Here is a 19,785-nt window from a genome sequence, read left to right as displayed (position 1 = left end):
AACGTATCCTGCAAGCTTTGTAGCGATTGGACAAACAGTGCACTTTATTTAAAAGTGTTGTTTCATTTTTCAAAATAAACAAAAAAATTTGATCACAAAAAAAGAAGAAATTTAATTTGGCCGAGATATGATATGATATGCGTTTGGTAGCTTGCTAGACTAAATTTGTTTGGTTGTCAAATGCGCATACTTTTACGTAACAAAAATCTGTGCAGCTAAACTTTTTGGTCACCTGGAGATGTTACACACCAGTTTTGTGCAGATCTGTCACACGTCCTAGGACGATTTTGAAAAAGTTATTTTTGCGCTTAGTGCAATATTGCAAAAAACACTTTGAGCAGAAATGGACGTGGCCTATATAAGGTGACTCAGCTTGATTCAGTGAACACGTGGATGTAAAGAGTTTTTAATGTGCGATGTGCAATGTGGGAGTCATAGGCAAAAACACGTTTGATGTCATTGTAGCATCATCTAGTGGTCCACATGTGTAATATTTGGTAAGTAAGGTCAACTACACATTGCACGAGTACCCTGTTAATTTAAAGTAATTCATTTTAGTGTAAATGGTTAATTCAAATGTGGGTTCAATGGGCCCACTTCAACCAATCTTTACCCCACTGTAAGCGGCGCCTCGGAAGTGGCCCTAGATGGTACCCCTCAAATGTTGTATAAATCGGATGAGTGGTTCATGAGATATACATTTTTTTGTATTTGTAACGCCCCCTAGTAGCCAATTTGTGAAATTTGTTTTAGAGCCTCAGAGGGTCATACCAAGGAATAATCTAAAGTTTGGCTTCAACAGCATTTATTTTTGCCAAGATGTGACAAAGTTGGTGTTTTCATTTCATTTGTTTGTGTGTATTATGCGCAGTTGATATTCCATAAAAAAATCTTGTCAAAAATCTTGTCAAAAATTTTGTCAGGTCGGTCAGGAGATGTTATGTGCCAAGTTTTGTGCAGATCAATGGTACAGTCTAGGAGGAGTTTAAAAAAGTTGTATCACGCATAAAAGTCTAGGCGGAATGGGCGCGACCTATGTCAGAGATTTTTTTCAGTTATAGCACCACTTAGTGGTTGAAGTGCGTCAATTGTTGCGTCTGAGGTCTTTGCAGAGTTTTGGACCAGTCCTGAAAATGGCACACAGCCACCACAGTTTTATGGTTAGGCTGAAGCGTGAGTTTTACGCGAGAAGAATAATAGAGAAGGAGGAGCAAAATAATCCTTAGACTAGAACTGCAAGCAGTTGGGACAGGGTCCAAGCCTCATCGCGCCAGTCATCCCAATGCAAGTTGACATCGGCAAACTGGCGGAGCGCGCGAAAGCGGAACCCAAAGCGGAACCCAAAGCGGAACTTGGGGAGGCAAACGTTAGGAAATATTGAGAGGTGTAAGCAGCAAGGTCGCGATACAATGTTGTTGCAAATATCCCAGAGCCCTAACGGATTTTTGACAAATCTTTTTTGTCAATCTGGTTTTATTTTTCTTTAAAAGCTTGTAAAACATTAACCTTCTTGTCCATAGTCAATCTTTGAATAATATATCTTTTCAGGAAAAACTGGGCTATTTGAATATTTGTGCTGCACTGAGGTTACTTGAATATTAAAGTTGTAGGACCATAAAGACAAATAAAAAATTTATGAAACAGGAATCTCACAGAGATTTATATATATATATATATATATATATATATATATATATATATATATATATATATATATATATATATATCACACAGCGATGCAACACACGCATTTATTTATTTGATTGAGACAATGCACATTAATCAACATTTCTGTAAATGCACCAGTATTAGTTAATTTTTAACTGTAGTCCTAGTTAACTAGCATGCATGTCTTTATGGTGGGAATAAACCAGAGTAGCCGGAGGAAACCCAGGGAGAACACGCAAACTCCACACAGAAAGGCCCAGAACAACCTGGATTCAAACCCAGAACCCTCTTGCTGTAAGACAGAAGTGCTAACCACTAAGCCACCGTGCTGCCGATTTGTGTCTTCTATATATTTGGAATCATCCAGTGCAAAAATAAACATATTGAACACTATAACTCATATAAAGGACAGATTATTTACATTTCTTACATACAGAGCATCAATCTTGCATGTAACAGTATGGATTAATTTCACAATCACCCCAAAAAACTCTGGGCTTCTAGGCTGGATGCAAAACCTTCTGGTAGGGATAGGAAAACAACAAAGATGTCAGCAGAACAGGACCACAGTAAGACTGTATGTTTCTACTAGTTATATAATTAAGTTACAAAGTTATGAATTAGACACACTCAACCTGAGAAGGTATAAAAAGGCCCAAAATGGTCTATATTGATTTTAGAGCCCCCTGATGGCCTAGCCAGGCCTAATGGAACCATGGAGCTTTGCTACTGCGGTTCCCAGCCCATCGGGCTTGGACACCTAATAATAATAACTAAAACAGACAAACGTAGAAGGGTTCTACTGCTTCGTGGTTTGAACCCTAACAAGTCATTATAGCCGTGCACAGTGCACAGTGCAATGTAGGTGATAGTAGGTTTAGGCCATTATCATATAGTATGTCAGTTTTTTTTACATTTTACCATTTTCCATCATGGGAAATTATTGTGTGAATTTTATCCTAACAGGTGCTCAGGAAAGCAGATAGAAATTCAAAGTCACATGTCAATGTTGTGGATGAGTATCATTACTTTTGACAGTACTGGATGACAACTTCTACTTTTGGTACTACCTGATGCGTGATAGCAAACTTTACACTTTGAAGTGAAACTACACAACTTTAGGTGTAATTTGTCAACCATGGTCACCTGCCCAGTTATCAACATTGTTCCAACCCCAACTTACAATCCAATATACCAAAATGTATTTTTTTCCACAAAAAGGATTTGCCATTGTTGTGTCCTTAGTAGTGACTATGTAGAAACCTGTAACCTAACACCACAGTGGAGCCAGGAGAGCAGAGCAGCTGCAGCAGGTCAAAGTTCAAGAGCCCACTGTTGCTTAGTTACCTATGCACATGCTCAATAGCTCTTGAATTCTTGAACTTTATCTCTCCTGGCTCCACTGTGGTGTCAGGTTACAACCTGTTTCTACATAGTCATTACTAAGGACATAACAACGACAAATGTTTTTTTGTGGAAAAATACATTTTGGAATATTGGATTGTATGAGTTTGACAATTGACTAGTGTGGACTTCACCGAAAAACAGAAAAAAAAAACAGAGGAATAGATTAACACAACTTGTATGCTTTTCTATCACATCTACTGCAGTCAGATTCACTGTGTTCACTAGGAAGGAATAACTTCGCCAGGCTAGACACTTGTTTTTTTTAACATGTTTAGGGGCTAAAAACAAGTTTAAAACTTGCCCTGTTTAAGCCTGCTGGGTGCAAACTCTAGCACGGGGATAACACAGTGTAGGCAGCACAGATTGTTTGCTTTTTTCTTGCTATGGAAAGCACTCCAAATTTCCAAACAACAGAGGTACGTGTTGAAATTGACCGGATTTCTACTTTAATTTCTCACCGTTGTCCATTTTGTTTCCTAATCCTTATCTGTTCCTGCTCCCTTGGACTCCTAAAAGGTTTATTATTACTATAAAGCAGAGCCAGATATGAAAATATGCCTTATAAAAACGAGTCAAGGTGATATTGTAGTATACTGTAAAATGTCTTTACAAAATTTTTATTTTCTACATAATTTTCCTACACATTAATTCATTGGAGATGCTGATGTTGCTCTTCAAAGGATGAAGACAACTCACAAACTCATAAAATGTTGAGAGCTATAGGAGAACTGAAGCTGAGGGACACAAAAAAAATGAATGCACGAGTGTGCGCACACACGCAAACCGACACCTGAAGTGAACAGGCCTAACTTTATTCCTTACAAGTAACTTTTCATGAGTTCTCCACCACATCATGGAGTTGTATTCTGACGAGCTGGAGAGCAGTCATGTAGAAAGAGAATGCTGTTACTGGAGTTATTAACAGGCTCCTGTGTTTCCCTCCTCTCAGCTGAGCTATTCAGAGCATAGCGTCCTCATCTGCCACAAACACATGCCGACAGACAGACGCAGCAGACGGACACACCGTGCAGCCCTTCTACTTGCTGTGCAGTAATATGTTTTTTGCCCATTTACAACAAATTAAGTTTCCCTCAAAGTGAATTTCAAGCTTGGCTGCCTTTGGAGGGCGAGCAACTCTCTTTTCATTAATTTTCATTCTTTTCCCCCAAACAAATGATCTACTGTACAGCCCGCTCTGCGTTACTCTCCTCTCCATTCCTATCTGTCGTTTTCTCCACCCGTTGCATTCTTTTTCCTGCTTTCCAGGCAATGGAAAGCAATTACACTGTCAGAAAGGTGTATTCTGATTTATTAAAAGCCTTGAATGCTATCTGTTTTGTTCCCTCTTTGTGTCCCCCTGAGGAACTGATTCCTGACACCCAAATGAGACGGAGTGAGTGCTCCCTGCTCCATCCTGGGCGTCATCTAGGAAGCCGGCAGAGTAAATATCCATTGGCGGAAGAGGGAAGATAGGCGGCTGTAACACAGCTGCGAGGATAGGAGTAGATTTGCCAAGAGGTGGGAGACACGAAAAGACAAAGAGTCAGAGAGAGAGAGAGATGTGTCTGCTGACTGCTGCATTGTCTTAGTCTGAAATGACATTCATCTTACTCTTTAAGTTCATAAACCAGGTCTTCATCCCTCCACAGACCTCTGATTCACAGCCCTGTAGGCCCACAGACATCAACCATTTCAGAGAACTTTTCCTTAGCTTTATTCCAATTCATTGAAAGATGGGAGAAACGAGGGAACGTGAGAAACAGACAGCGAGGGAAGAGAGACAGAGCGCTAAGCCATTAAGGTGTGAATAAGTTCCAATTTCTAAAATAAATATTATCTCTGTCTGAGTAACCCAAAATCTGTGTGCTTTTGTTCTAACATTATAATAAGTATCAACAAGAGGTCAGCGCTGCGTGAACATCACACCATCAAATTTAGAGAGCTTCACCTGTGCTACTTTAATCTATTTATCTCCAATATTTAGTTGATACACAGTTGGCATGCACTCTGTAAAACTGTAAAGTTAAACACGCCAGGGGCACAGCCACCAGATCTGCCCCCCCTCCCTTTCACAGCAGGCTATGCATTAACAGCCATGCCTAATGCACTCCCCACCACCGCCTAATCCTCCCCACCTCTGCCTCATTACCGCGTTCTTGAACGCCAGAGAGATGGGAGAGATGGGGCATGCGTAATAAAGCATCTAGTATCCTGGGGGAACCATTGGTTGGAGATAAGAGGCCATACAGCCCTATAACGTAAGGACATAGATCATAAACCTACTTATCTTTTGCTCCCTCTGGACAAGCCCTCTTAGTCAACGGTCTGGGACCAAAGGAAAGTCACCAACCATTTTCTCAGATTCCCGTGCTAGACTACACATACTGCCATGTTGGTAAGAAGAGTCGAATAGAATAAGGGTCACTCGCTAATGAAGAAAACTACAAAGCAGCATGAAAACAAGAATTGTTGCGAAGAAACCTGCCATGATACAATGATGACCTTTTCAATCTTTGAGGAATTTTCTCAGAGTCCTGACGTGGAGGAGCTGTAGGCAGTGATTAGCATATTATTAGACAATAAAGAGTCCAGTTTTTTTTAATCCAGATGCCTTTTAGTTGCTGCAAAGAAAACACAAAACTTCCAAAGGCCAACAGAGAACAGTTTATGATAAATGCAAAAATGTGGAAACAAAAACGCAAAGAGGTAATGCAAGGGTACATACAATTGATCAACAAGCCACAGATAAACACAAAGAAAAACTCAGAAGTTGAGGAAGTAAGACAGATAGAGTGAATATTTAAATTCCGCCAGATGATTTAGCTGTTTTCCTTAAGTTGCCTTTTTTTTCCTTTAAAAAAATAGTTCCCCCCTCGGTTTGATGTTAAGGCCACAGCTGATGCATTCATTAACAGTCTGCCACTAACTCTGTAATCTTGAGCTGTTTACCTCTCTGCTAAAGAGAAGAGCAGTTTACTTGAGTGGTTTCAGCTTGCTTGACTGGGGAAGTGTTTGTGTCTGTCTTGAATATATGCTAACAAAGCTACAAAACTACATATGTTTGAAGGGATATGCAGCTAACATTTCTAACATTTGTATGTGTTGCTGTGGTGTTATTTTTTGCTTCCCTATAAACTCTATGATTAAATCAATTTGTGTCTTCCCAGCGGGGGTCTCCCACATTTTAACAAAACAAATGCAATTTTTCATGACTTTTCTTTTCTTTTATAAATACAAATACATTAGCCTATATGTCATATGTAAGCATGACAAATCGTCCCATTTTGTTCAAGTCATCACGTACCATGATGAAGTGCAGCAAAATAAATATTAGATAAAGAGGACCCATAATAAAATTCTCATGACCATTAACAACCTATTTTTTTTATCTAGCTGGTTATGTTCATATTCATATTTAAATACTTCCAACTACAGGCTCAATCAATATCTTGTCTTTTATCGTTATTATTTTGTCATTGTGTCAGTCTGGCACTGGGGGGAAAAGAAATCAATTGCATCAGTGTATTCTTACTGCATTTAGCTAAAAACTCATTTTTTGGGTGCAAGTCTGAAAAACAATGCAGCAACATGAGTATATAGCCTACATAATACATAATATTTCATCGATCTCTATTGGTAATATAATATGTATTAAATGTATTAATGTACACTTGCCCATCATTATTAAAACATATCAGATTCAAACTCTATTTAAATATACAGATAGTTTCAGCTAGCTGGAGCTAGCTGGCATACATAAAGCGGGCGACGAGAGCAACTTGGGGAGAAAATTAAGACAAAAACAATAGAGCTACAATACGTCAAAAGCTACAGCAAATACATTCTGTGTAGATTACTGTAAAAATTCATTTCATTAAACACAACAAAATTCCATAACTTATCCAAAATGTAAAGGATTTTGCTTATTCCAGGACCTTTAGAGGCCTGGAAAATTTTGATCATGGGAACCCCGTACCAGTATACAAGCCAGTCTGGAGTTTCCTTTCACTACTGAAATACAAAGTGGATGTTCACATCCCTCATGTGGTTTCACTTTTTACAGCATCACCTCATCCACATGATAAAGTGCTGATTGGCTATTCAGGTGTTGGCCTTTGATGGAGGCAGACAGTGGTTGGAGGGCTCTTTTCATTACAAACTAATCACACAGGCATTCACAGAATAGCTCCAGTGTCAAGAACTCAGCTCTCAGAACCCACTTTCACAAAAAGTTGGCATTAATTAACTAACTGTAATTAAAACTGGCACAAATCATGCTGTTACATTACTTGATGACAATGTCTGATGTGAAAAAACCCTTGCTAATAAGATGTGCATGGTGTAATGCATATCTTCTTCTTCATGCATATCACTCAGTTTCACACAAAAATGAAAATTTCCTGTGACTGAATTGCACTGTTCCTAATTTGTTTGACAGTGCAATTATTATCTATCTATATATTTATATTATTTTAAGTTAAGTTGTGATGCAAAGTTAAAACTTATGAAATTAGTCTGATGATGAAACGCTGTGTCACTCATTCAGCGTACAAAATCCATATATCTTGAACACACACAAGGCTTTTTATTGCACTGTTTTTAATGTAATAAAAGGGAGCATTGTACACTGATGCAATTCTTTGGGAGGCAGAAATCATTATAATGTCTCTTTAATATGAGTGTGGCCATGTGCCTTGCATTTTTTCTGCACTTCCATCAGTTTGTCTAGCCTGACTCCTCCACTGTGGCTACTGACCTTCTCCTCTCTCCATAGCTGGAGTGGCTATTGATTGGATCTTGGCACACAGTGTACAAACATAGAGATAAAGAGAGAGAGGCAGCCAGGCAGATATAGCTGCAGTGCCCACTCCACTCGCTCTAAAAAAAAAAAAAAAACCTGTTCTTCAAGACTCCACTCCCACTGAGCAGACACCCAGACATGGTACCTGAACACTGATAGCAGACAGGATTAGGTCTAAAATTCAATCACAACAGTCTAAGTAATGTTAAGTCACTGCAGCTGACAGTGACCGCTGCCTCTCTTCAACACATTACAAGTGATCTATCATAATCTTGCTTTGATTTGTCCGATTTCCAAAGCAAAAAAAGAACTCAATGTGACATCTCTTCACTTTGATTCTGAGATCAATAGTACAATAATACTTGAAATGGGGTATGAGAAAAGAGTCAGAGTATAATAGCAAGCACAGATTAGGCCTATTAAATTTCATGCAAGCTAGGTCTTAGACAACCTTAAGGCTGGTCTGTGGCCTCTCAACTCTCCCATCCTGAGGTTATACTTTCATTGCATCTGGTCTACAGGCAGCGGCTGTGCTGTGTCAGAGGTGACTAATAGTGTCATAGCCCTGCCCTCCCCAAGCGAAGCCAGCAGAAGGAAAACTCAAACTGCTGCCTATGCAACTCCAGGGCAGACACCACCTGGTAAGAAAAACAGAACAGGCAAGGTGGGCAAATTTTAATTCTCTATGGCAGGGGGGACACTTGAGGGCCGTACACAAATGAGGAAAGAGTCTGAAATAAGGAATAAGGAAAAAATAAAGGAAGCAATTAAGTGGGCATCTTTTCAAAGAGGCTTGAAAGTATTGTAGCAGGTCAAACACATGTTGACTCTGTCTCCGTGTCTGTGTGACATGGACGCCTCAGGGGGAGAAAGAGGGAGAGAGGTTTACTCAGATGCTGTCAGGATGGTCTAAAAAAGGAAATATTCAGACAGGGACCAGAGGAACAGATGAAGGGCCATGAACCCTGCAGAGCAGGAACAGGAAGAATCCAACCCTCTCTCCTCTTGGGAATAAGAGAAATTCTTGTAGTATTGAATGTGAATGTGAATGTTTGTGTGTGTGTGTATGTGTGTGTGTGTGTGTGTACGTATGGGTAGTAACAACCAGCTAATAATCAAGAAATCAATTTACACATACAAACGTACATGTATTATCTGCATACACCCATAAATACACACACTGCAACGTGTCAATCATCTGAACATCTTTTGTCATGATTATTGTTTAGATTATAAAATTATTTTAGTAAAAATATGCTTTAGAGCAATAGTTTGCCATTCTCTTGTTGAGAGTTAGATGAGAAATCTGGTAACACTCTCTTTTTTTTTGTGTGTTAAATACACAAAGCTAGCAGCTGGTTAGCTTAGCTTAGTACAAAGACTAGAGACTGGTGGTAACAACTAGCCTGGCCCCATATAATGATAAGAAAGTTCACCTACCACATATAATGCTAAACAATCATCACATTATATCTTGTTTGTGTAATCTGTACAAAACTTTGTAAAGTGTAAAATGCCATTTTACAGGGGTTATGTTCCAGACTATCTATTAGTGCTGGGAGCAGAAACTTTATAACTAATAACTTTCCCTTTAAGAAGTGATTGTTGGACCTCAGGCAGTGCAGGTTTGATAAGGGCACAGTATCTCAGAGATATCGTGTGGGTCAAGGCCATACAGTGCTTCAAAGGCAATTTGAGAAGCTTTAAAATCTGTAATAAGCTGGTAGCCAATGTAAAGACATTACAAGTGGAGTAATATTTGCTTCATTCTTGGTTCTAGTTGTCTAGCTGCTTCATTCTGTACAGTTTGGAGTCTGAATTATTTTTTGATTCATGCCATTTAGGAGACCAACACTTTGATCTAAACATAAGTAAATGAAAGCATCTATTTGACTTGGTGTCTCTAAAAATCAAAAATGGAAAGATTTTGTCAGTTCAAAAGATTGGAAGACCTTGCCAATTTGCATTTCAAAATTAAGATTGGAATCAAACCACCAGGTTTTGACCGAAATTTAGAGTTTTTTTTTAGGATTCACGAAACAGCTGGGTGTCAGCATCAGATTATGCATATAATCTTCCAATAACCAATTATCATTTGTGTTCTTTTTTGTGTTTCTTTTCTGTTTTTGGTAATCTTTGATGTCATCATGTTAGACGATCAGCAGTGGGAAAACTCCCAAGAGAAAAAGGGAGTTACCACCCAGACTGTGGTATAAAAGTTAATTTCTAGAAAAATACCACTCTTATTGTAAAGTCTCAATTGAAAGGGGTAGAAATCAGTTGGAGTCAATTAAATTGACGTCTAACATGAGCTGAAGTGAATTTAATCTGGTAAGACAATACAAAAAACCTGCTTTATAAATTAGTAATACTTCCCCGATCATAATGATGAAAAGAGCTGGAGGTAAAAATTAAAAAAGAGCCAACCTTTACAGTATCGTAGTCTTCCAGTGCTGGCTTGAAAGATGTGATTTTGTACAGAGGAATACATTACAGAAAACAAATTAGTCAGCAAGATAGAAGAATGCCAGAGCAAATAGCTTTGGCTCTTATTTCTATCCTTATGAGATAACTGTACCCATTAGAAGGTTAAAGCTATTGTGGTGTCCCTGCAAAGGCTGCCTTGGAAACGGCGGCAATCCGTCTTTAAACTTTGATGCAGTCAAAAAGCTCCCTTCATCCCTTCTCATCTCTTCCCCTCTGACCTGTGTGTGTGTGTGTGTGTGTGTGTGTGTGTGTGTGTGTGTGTGTGTGTGTGTGTGTTTGTGTGTGTGTGTGTGTGTGTGTGTTACATATGTGCATGAGATAGAGAGGGGGGGAGGGTAACAGCAAAAGAGGGAGCAGAGAGAGAAAGAGATATGAGAGGGTGGGGCTGGGCTGCCTGACTGCCACCCAGGCCCAGAGAACATAAAGAGAAAAATATGGCCATAAAACCTCTCTATGACTATGAATACTAATACGGTCTCTGTGAGCCAAACCAACCGAGTCTGTCCTCTCTCTGTTCTCCTCTGTCTCACTTACAGAAATGATGAGGCTCGAAAAGTAATGCAAAAATAGCGTGCTGCACAGGCAGAATTGTAAAGCTTAGTATTTACACTATGTTGTACACACAACAAAGTAGTAGTAGAGATGGATGGCAAACATTCATTAAGAGCAATGGTGAGCCATTTTATATTTTATTTTGCTGTGAGGAATTTGGCTGACAAATTATACAGTTGTAAAAATTAACAACTGAAATGGAAAACAGACTGGTAGCACTGACAAAATTAATGAACATCACTCTGCCTAAAACCTCAGGGGTCCATACACCAAACTGTTTATTTTTGAAAAATTCTTAAAATATAATCCTGATCATGTATTGGTATGGCGAGGTGCTTCACTGTTTGTATTTAGATGAGTATTGGGAATAACTAGAGTGAATCTATACACACACACACACACACACACACACACACACACACACACAGACAAGTACACTATGCAAAGGTATTTAATAAACAATTTCGTGAAATAATGGCTAATAGTAATATTAAGACAAATGCACAATTATTTGCTTTATCTCAAAAGATAGATATTTATTAGATAATTAAAGGAGACATATCACGTTCATTTTAAGGTTTATACTTGTGTTTTGGTTTTCTTCTAGAACTTCTTTACATGCTTTAATGTTTGAAACTGTATGTCTGAATATACTGTACCTGTATTCACAATCTGTCTGAAACGCTCCATTTTACAGTCTGTCTCTTTAAGCCCCTGTCCTGAAAAGCCCAGTCTTCTCTGATTGGCTTGTGAGATAAAAATGGCACACCTTTTGAAAAGGTAATTCTCAAGCCATGGGTTGAGATACTCAGATGGAGGGAATATTTTAATTAGCTTCCATGTGATATAGGAAGAGGGGCTATATCTGAGGTGGCTTGTTGAATCCCATGTTTTCTGATCTAATCATTCCACAAAACCCAAACCCAAATGTATGTGCAAAAGCATCGAAAATTATCATTCATGACACGTCCACTTTAAGGTCACTTGTGTTTTCAGCCAGAGCCATTTAACAAACAGTTACATTCAGTAACTACCCCTTTTTGTACTAGTCATTGATAGTCGTGGAGTCCACTATTCCCAAGCAGGATTCAAATGACCTACATAAGCACAAGGAGAACACAGGTCACGACGCGTAATTTTATCTATTTGATAAACCCCTCACTGTTACTGCTAATGCTCACCGACTGTTTCCCAAAGCTGTTGCTGTACACTTTATATCTTTTACTTTATATTTTTGATTTTCGATATTTTATATTGTTATCTTATATTCTTATATTTTTTGTGTCAACTCTGTAAAGGGATTGCTTTAATCTTGTTGCAGAAGTACCGTGTACTTGTATAATGACAATAAAGACATTCTATTCTATTCTATTTAGTTTAGTTTATGAACACATTGCTAAACTCATGTATCTATTCTTTTGTAAATATTAATTTTTTTCTGAAACTGGTTTTGAAATATAAGGAAATTTAGAATATGAAAAACCTAATGTCTACTGTGTTTTTTTCTAATATTTAATTGCTACTGCAGGTCACCAGATCTTTTATATACAGTATGTAGGTATTTCTCTTTTTTTTTTGACCACCTTTTAACGATATGGTTTCTAAATGTACTGTATTTTATGGTCAGGTGCTCCATACAGACACTGTACTTTCATGGTGCCCCCCCTTGCAGCAAGCTTTTTTACTGACAAATGTTGTGGGACAGAAGAAAAAGTCATAATCTCTCAAGCATTTCTAATGAGTCTCCTACAATTATTTGATAAGAGCAGACAAGACTGGAGGCAGCGTGTATGATACACCAGCTCCTACTACTGAGGTGAGAGCTTTGCTGATTACACACAGAGCCATTTACACACTCTCACTCACAGACACCCACCCCCACAGACACACGCACACCCACACACACATGCACACGCACGCACACACACAAACACACACACAGACTGGCTTACGCAGTCCGTCATCCCAGAGTGCAATCCTAATAATAACATGAGAGGTTGAAGTCATGACCGGCAGGCAAACCTATACCAATCTGAGTCTCCTTATTCTCCTTATTCACTCACGCACGTCTATGCGCAAACACACATACACACACGCACGCGCACAAACACACACACACACACACACACACACACACACACACACACAGCACAACTTACAACCCTTCCACCCCTTCTCTTCACCACAATTCGACTTCTCTGCTCCAGCCATAACCACTACCACCCCACACACACTTTCTTCTCCACCGGCACTTCCCACCTCCTTACTCACCACACTGAGTCCCAGTTGCTCCCTCTGCAGGTAGGGCAGGTTCCTACGCTCCAGGCTTGCCAGGTAGTGCTGCAATCTGGAGTAGGTGTAGGGGTAGCAGTAGGCAAACTGGTATACATCGTCCTCTTGGTCAAAACAGAAGGCAAAGGACATGACATAGTTGCGCCGGTGGTCAGGACAACGGTAGTAGTACACGTTTTTGGCAGGAAGTCTCTGCCTACAACAAAAAAAGACAAACACAATATAGAAACATTAGGGAGGTAATTTACAGGACAGGTCTTTTAATTTAAAAACATGAGGTCTCAAAGGATTATGCCGGCATCAGGTAAATATATATGATAAACAATGAGAGCACAGCACTTTTGCAAGAGAAGAAAAAAAATTCCAGAAAGTGTAAAGATAGACAAAGAAACTGACTCATGAGTTACTAATAAAGAGTTGAGAAATGATAACGCAGAAGTTTCATCATCTTGTCAGTTGGTTGTTTTCCAGAGATGTTGAGTTCAGGTGGCAAAGGAGTAAAAGAACTGAAGAAAGTAAGGAGAGTCACCTGATATTTAAGGTGTTGGGGAAGTCTGAGAGGTTCTCAACTTTTGAGGGGTGACAAACCAACACATAGATTTGATTTGGTTTTTGTTAAGTTTATATGCTCACACAACAACTATAAATTATTCATTAAAACCACAGAGAGTTACTTTTTTAAAGTAGGTGTGATCGAAACTAAAACAAACAATTCCTGATCATTAATCACCACTTGGTGATTTATTATTTGGCAAATAACAATGAATAAGAACAATACAAAACAATGAAATTTAATGACAAAGAATGAAATATTGTCTAACTTCAAAGGTTGTTTTATTTTATGCAAGTTTTGTTTTAGGCAAATACAGTATAAATACTGAAATTAATACTGAAAGTAGGCGAAACTACTGTAAGTAAGCTACAAATGACTTGTCGTAAATGTTAAAACAGCAAACAAGACCAAAGATTATTTAGAAAACAATAATCAACTGTTTTCCATTCATTGATCTCCAACAACAGGAGAGCTTGCCTGTTGAAAAGAACTTGGTCTTACAGTTTGTGTGTGTGATCAAATGTTTTCAGCTTTGCACTATAAATTCTGCAATTCACACATTAACACAATATATTTAAATTATGACTAAGACTATATTGTTATGTGTAATTTAGAATAGCAGTCTGAGTGAAAAACAGAAAATGTGTTTTAATTTTTGTGGCTCAAGTTGTGTTTCTTTGTTTTGAGCAATTATGTCAAGTGAGGGACGGGTAAGCATCTGATCTGTGTATGTTGCATTTCCTGATGTGTGGAGCACTGCACGGCGTTCGTAATGTGCTCCATCTTTCATCTTGTGTCTTTTCTTCTTTGTGTGCTTTGCTGAATTGTATGTTGCATGTTGCATGCTGGGCCCAGGGCAAAAAATCGATGGGGTACGGAACAGTACTGCTGCAGTCTAGAGAACTTCTCTGCTTACTCAACATGTTTTCTTTTCACACTTTTCACTCATCTATCTTTGTCTTCCTCGCTTTCCTTGTTCAGCCCTTACCACTGAGACATGGTCAGAGGGAGGTTTGAATGCATGCAAGTGACTCTCTCTGCCTTCTTTCTCTCTTTCTTTTTTTCTACCTTTCCTGTTTCCTGTCTTTCTCCGAATCTTTCTTGTCCTGTCAGTTACTGACTCCGCCTTGACAGGTGCGTGAAGATGACCAAGCATGGGGAACAACCCTGCTGCCATAGGAGCTCTGGCAGTCACTCTGAGAGAGGAGGATAAAAGGAGGAAGAAGATGAGGACGATGAGTGACTGGTGGGTTTGGGGTGTTGGGAGCGGGGAGAAAGGTGGAATAAGGAGATAAGGGGAAGATGAGAGTGCAGGGTGATGGCAGATCTGGTCCTGATACAAAGATATATGGGAAAGGGTGGCGGCTAGCAGCGTAGCGGCTGTGTGATGGTGGGGCTTGCTAGTGAGCTAGCGTCTCTGGCAACAGATCAGATGAAGATGCTATCAGGGCTGTGATAGGAACAGGACTTGATAATCAACAAACAGGACAGACTGCTTTGCGCCAACTCTGTCGGAGTGAACTTCCCTCTCTGACTCACCTCTGAGGAGGGAGGACAGGAAGGAGATGCCTAAGAGTTTTATGTGTTAGCTCAGACACCTAATACATCAAGTTTGGCAAAGGCCCTGCATAGAAATGTATGTGAACACACTTGCATGCATTTTCAAACAGTTGAAGATGTCCCTGCAGGTATCTGGTAAAACAAAAAGCTAAATCACTCAGCCTCCCTCAGACAGAGGGTAAAAAGGGAGCGAAAGGCAGGGCTGATTATTCCTTCAGAGGAGGAGAGAATGTATCTGCATGTGGCTATCTCAGCAGAATACTAATGCAGCCTGTGGCTAGTTGTACCACACCCAGCCTACCCACTGGAGCCAGATTACTGCCTTGTCTTACAGCCTGTAAAGCTGGACAAAAAAAACATAAATGCAAAAATGTTTAATCTTGGAAAAATGAGAGCAAATTTTAGAAAATGAACATTATTCATATAAGACCACATGGGTTTGAAGTAGAGCATACTGTAAATAACACTTAGTGGCAAGGACAACATAAACCTCCACAGGACACCCTTGTGTACACACCACCAAACCCACACATACTGGTGCATTACTTTGGTGCCAGCCCTCCAAGGTGCAGGTTAATTAAAATAAGATGACACCTCATCTCTTTCCATATTTCCCTGTTTGGCTCTGCCCATCCATGCAATCCCACTTCTCCTTGTTATTCTTTCTCTCTTACTGGGCAGTGTGTGACCTTGCCGGAGACTGGAAAAGTCCTGGCTATTGATTTTAATTACTGCTGCTTGTTCCGTCACAGCATTATAGTTATAGGCCAGAAAAAACAGCTCTGTGACTTCTAATGGCGAGAGACTGCCTGGAAGGCCTGAAGTTCAGGCTAAGGGGAAAAAGGAACGCACATAAATATAAAAAAAAAATGCACAAAATCTTCAGCACACGCACAATAATGCACAGTCCCTTTGGTTTTTTTATCTAAGCGGTGGCTGCTCCTGCTCGGCAGCTGGCAATTTGTTTTATCTAAATGGTACCTCCCTGTGCCTCTCCCCTGCCCATCTCTTGACGTGGTACAGCACCGTCGCTCCCAAAAAGAATTATCACTGTGTGGGATGAAGGGGGGGAAAAATGGAGAAGCTTCCCACAAATGATAACACACTCACACATGGTTTTACAATTCAGTGACTACAGACACACAGACACACACACACACACACACACACAAATAGGAATATACAAAGAGTCACACAACAAACTGTGTGTGAGCTACATCAAGGTCATATCTTTGACAGCGAGCTATGGGACAAGTTAACTGCCAGAACGTCTCATCACAGCCCTACAGAATAAAGGAAAGGATGCAGAGCAAAGAGAAAAAGAGAGACTGAAACACAAAGGCAAAGAATGGCTGACAAATAGAGAAAGAGACAAGTAAAGAGACAATTTCAGAGATATAGGGACAAAAAAGAGACACAGGGAAAATGAAAAGGGAGAGGGTTTCATAGAGCTCCTTTGGAAAGCAGCCTTTAGCGAGATGTCACTTTGCTTGCTGGGGCTTTTCTACTTCTGAACCACTGGTAGCTACAAACTCCCGCTCTGATTTTGATGGCACCGGTGTATCTCTGAAGTTTCGAGATGAAGGCTTATAAATTGGTAGCTTTCATACGAGCGACATCTTGTCTATATTTTCAAATCAATCAAGCGTAGAGGACACGCCAATCACCGCTGCTCTGAGCACTCTCAAAGACAAAACACAGGACAAAACTCACCAAGATCGCACGTGCGCACACACACACACACACACAGACAGACACACACACACTCCATTTTATTTTCTATCTTACTGTTGTCTCTTTCGGCTTGTCAAACGTTCATCCTGTCAACTGTTATGCAGGTTAAATGTCTTCCAATATGCCTATGCAGCTGTCAAGCTCCGCGGATCCCCACCAGCTCATTTAAAGCTAATAGTTAGTCCGTTTGGCAAACATTTCACATTGAATGACATATTTCTTTACTCCCTCTGTGTAACTATGCCAGTAATGGAAGAGGCAATATTTCTTGGCACTTTAAAATGATGCCAGATGTTAGATAGGCTCATTGTTTTTAAAACACGGCCCCATGTTCTTGTTTTGCATACTAAGTCAAGCAGAAAACAGTTTCTGTATCATTTGAGGAGTGTCAAACGTGTGGCTATACATATTCATGTTTGAGGAAGTGAGCACGTGTGTAAACATGAAGGGATATATATTCTTGAGGCATCTACTATCTTTTTTGGATGCAAATCAAGTTGCAACAAAGCTTTCCTGGAGACACTGTTACTAGGCAACCTGTGCTTGCTTTGTAATTTGGTTGGCCTGCTGTATATTGTATGTGGCGGCGCAGTATTAGGCTGAGGCTTTACGAGAATGTGTCCCTCGATTGGGACTAAAGAGCATCGGAAGAAGTCATAGCTTTTGATTTGGCTTCTCAACTTAGTGTAACATTCATTTTCACCGTTTTCATAGGGTTAATCCTGACTTTCTCCAGCAGTGTGTGCAAGCATAAAGTCTTAAAGATGCACATTACAACCAGGCCTGATGCCTGGATTAATGCCAACGGTAGGGTCTTCTGGCTAGCAGCAGTCCGTTTTTGCAGGAAGCAATAACACTTGTGAATTATGGACATTCCCGTAACAAGAGAACTGAGAGTCACACCACTGTGGAGACATTAGGCCGTTAGCAGCCTCCTCAGTTCAGAAAAAGCCCTCTGATGAGGCTGAAACACAACAGAATAAAACATTTTCACCGGATGGACATATGAAAACACCCGGGTTTACTCTCAAAACGTTGCCTGTTACACCGCTTTCTGTTGGTAGCATTGTCAAAAACTGTTTCATCTCAACTCTTCCGTGTTTGTGCTGATAATAACATAGATATATTGATTACTGGTCAATGTATTAGTTAAATAATTCAAAATTTGGCAGCTTTTAGACCTTAATGAAATTCAAGATGAGTTAGCTGAATCAAGTCGGTCAATATAAGATCATACCCACAGCGCTTCGCCTGGGTTCAGATTATGCAGTGGACTTAGACGTGAAGTTATTTCCAAAAAATCCTGAAAGCAGTCATAAATCTTACACTCTCATCTGAATGAAACACATTTGTTGTTTATAGTAGTAACCCAGTTTGTTCAGCGGATATGTTTAATACAAAGGGAGTAGTTGTGTGGCTGTTTGTCCTTGTCTGTACAAATTCATCTCCAGAAATTCATCTTTTTTTTCATGTCTCCCTTTCCCCATATCTACTTCTCAGTACCTTCTACTTAGTGCCTGCATTTTTTTTAACTTTTTGGCATTTAAATACATTTTAATTGTCACAGGAATACTTTCAGGCTCTTAGACTCTGACCCTCACAATTCTGTCTCATGTTGGTGATCTAGACACAGAAGAATAAAAACCAAACTCTTGTCATGTTATTTATTTAACTTCAATTTAGCAAGGGAAGACACATTGAGACCGTGGTCTCATTTTCAATGTTTTGAAGTCTGCAATGTAAATATGACTGTGGGCTCCAGCACTGGCCTCTCCTAATCTGATCCACTCTGAATCTGCAAGAGATGTACAACACTCATCCATTCACATGGGACACTTTTATCACCCCTGAGGGGACACACAGATATGAAAACACTGGAGGATTTACTTCTACTCTAACTCATGTACACTGAGCTAGTGGCGACTACGAAGATATATAAAGAATATAAATTTATTTTCAGCAGTTTTTAATTTGTCATCTTACGACTTCTGCCTGATAATTTCCTAAATATCTGATATAAGAAGTTCCTCAGGGTCTTTATTTACAACTGCACAATATCCTTCGGTAATGTAGCATTTTCTAATTATATGGAGACAAATAAAATGAAACATTGAGGTTTTTTCAATGTTCTTTTAAAAAAAAGGAAATGCATAACTTCAATACTGAGCATTGTGACAGTGCCTGCATGGACCAGTAGAGGGCCACACATTTGAATGAGAGGTGACACGTTGAGGTCAAAAAGTAGAGAACTCAAAGAGAGAAAGGGAGAGGGAGAGAGAGAGAGAGAGAGAGAGAGAGAGAGAGAGAGAGAGAGAGAGAGAGAGAGAGACTAAACTACACAATAACTGCTTTGTTCTTTGAAATGTGTCTTTTTCCATACGTAAACTGCACAAACAGAAATATGACTCCTGAGGGGAAAACCACCTGCCAAATGCAGCTTGGTTGTAAAAGTAGAAAAACTGTAAAGAAAAATGCATGTCTCTGACTATTAAAGGTTATATGATATATATAACTTCATAATTAGATGGACTAACTATATGATTTTGATGTATAACCCATTTTAAAAGAGAGTACAAGACAACAAGAAACACTGTAACAGATTTTAATCTTTTCTGAATCCATCAATCCTCAAATGCAGTTAAAAAGTAAAACATGCCTCATATATATCATAAAGGTGTCTCGGCTAGATTGAGCATGCTAGGCCTGCAAGTAGCTAGCTCCCTTGCGTTTT

The 19,785-nt window shown here is 39.5% G+C and overlaps 1 protein-coding gene and 1 long non-coding RNA gene across 2 annotated transcripts in view; one reads left to right on the top strand and one right to left on the bottom strand.

Annotated features, from left to right (window-relative positions):
- Positions 1-19,785, bottom strand: part of agbl4 (ATP/GTP binding protein-like 4) — a 262,269-nt gene that overhangs the window by 107,957 nt on the left and 134,527 nt on the right. The window contains exon 5 of the mRNA XM_034882055.1: positions 13,187-13,403. Within this exon, the coding sequence (XP_034737946.1) occupies positions 13,187-13,403 (217 nt within the window). The remainder of the gene's footprint in view (positions 1-13,186; positions 13,404-19,785) is intronic.
- The window catches only part of LOC117950732, a 259,475-nt gene that overhangs the window by 167,601 nt on the left and 72,089 nt on the right, over positions 1-19,785 (top strand). Inside the window, exon 4 of the long non-coding RNA XR_004657981.1 lies at positions 8,261-8,267. This is a non-coding gene — a long non-coding RNA (uncharacterized LOC117950732). The remainder of the gene's footprint in view (positions 1-8,260; positions 8,268-19,785) is intronic.

This window comes from Etheostoma cragini, chromosome 9 (genome assembly GCF_013103735.1).
Source record: "Etheostoma cragini isolate CJK2018 chromosome 9, CSU_Ecrag_1.0, whole genome shotgun sequence".
Classification (NCBI taxonomy): domain Eukaryota; kingdom Metazoa; phylum Chordata; class Actinopteri; order Perciformes; family Percidae; genus Etheostoma; species Etheostoma cragini.
The sequence above is the reverse complement of the archived record's forward strand: the minus strand, read 5'-3'. Positions and strand labels throughout refer to the sequence as shown.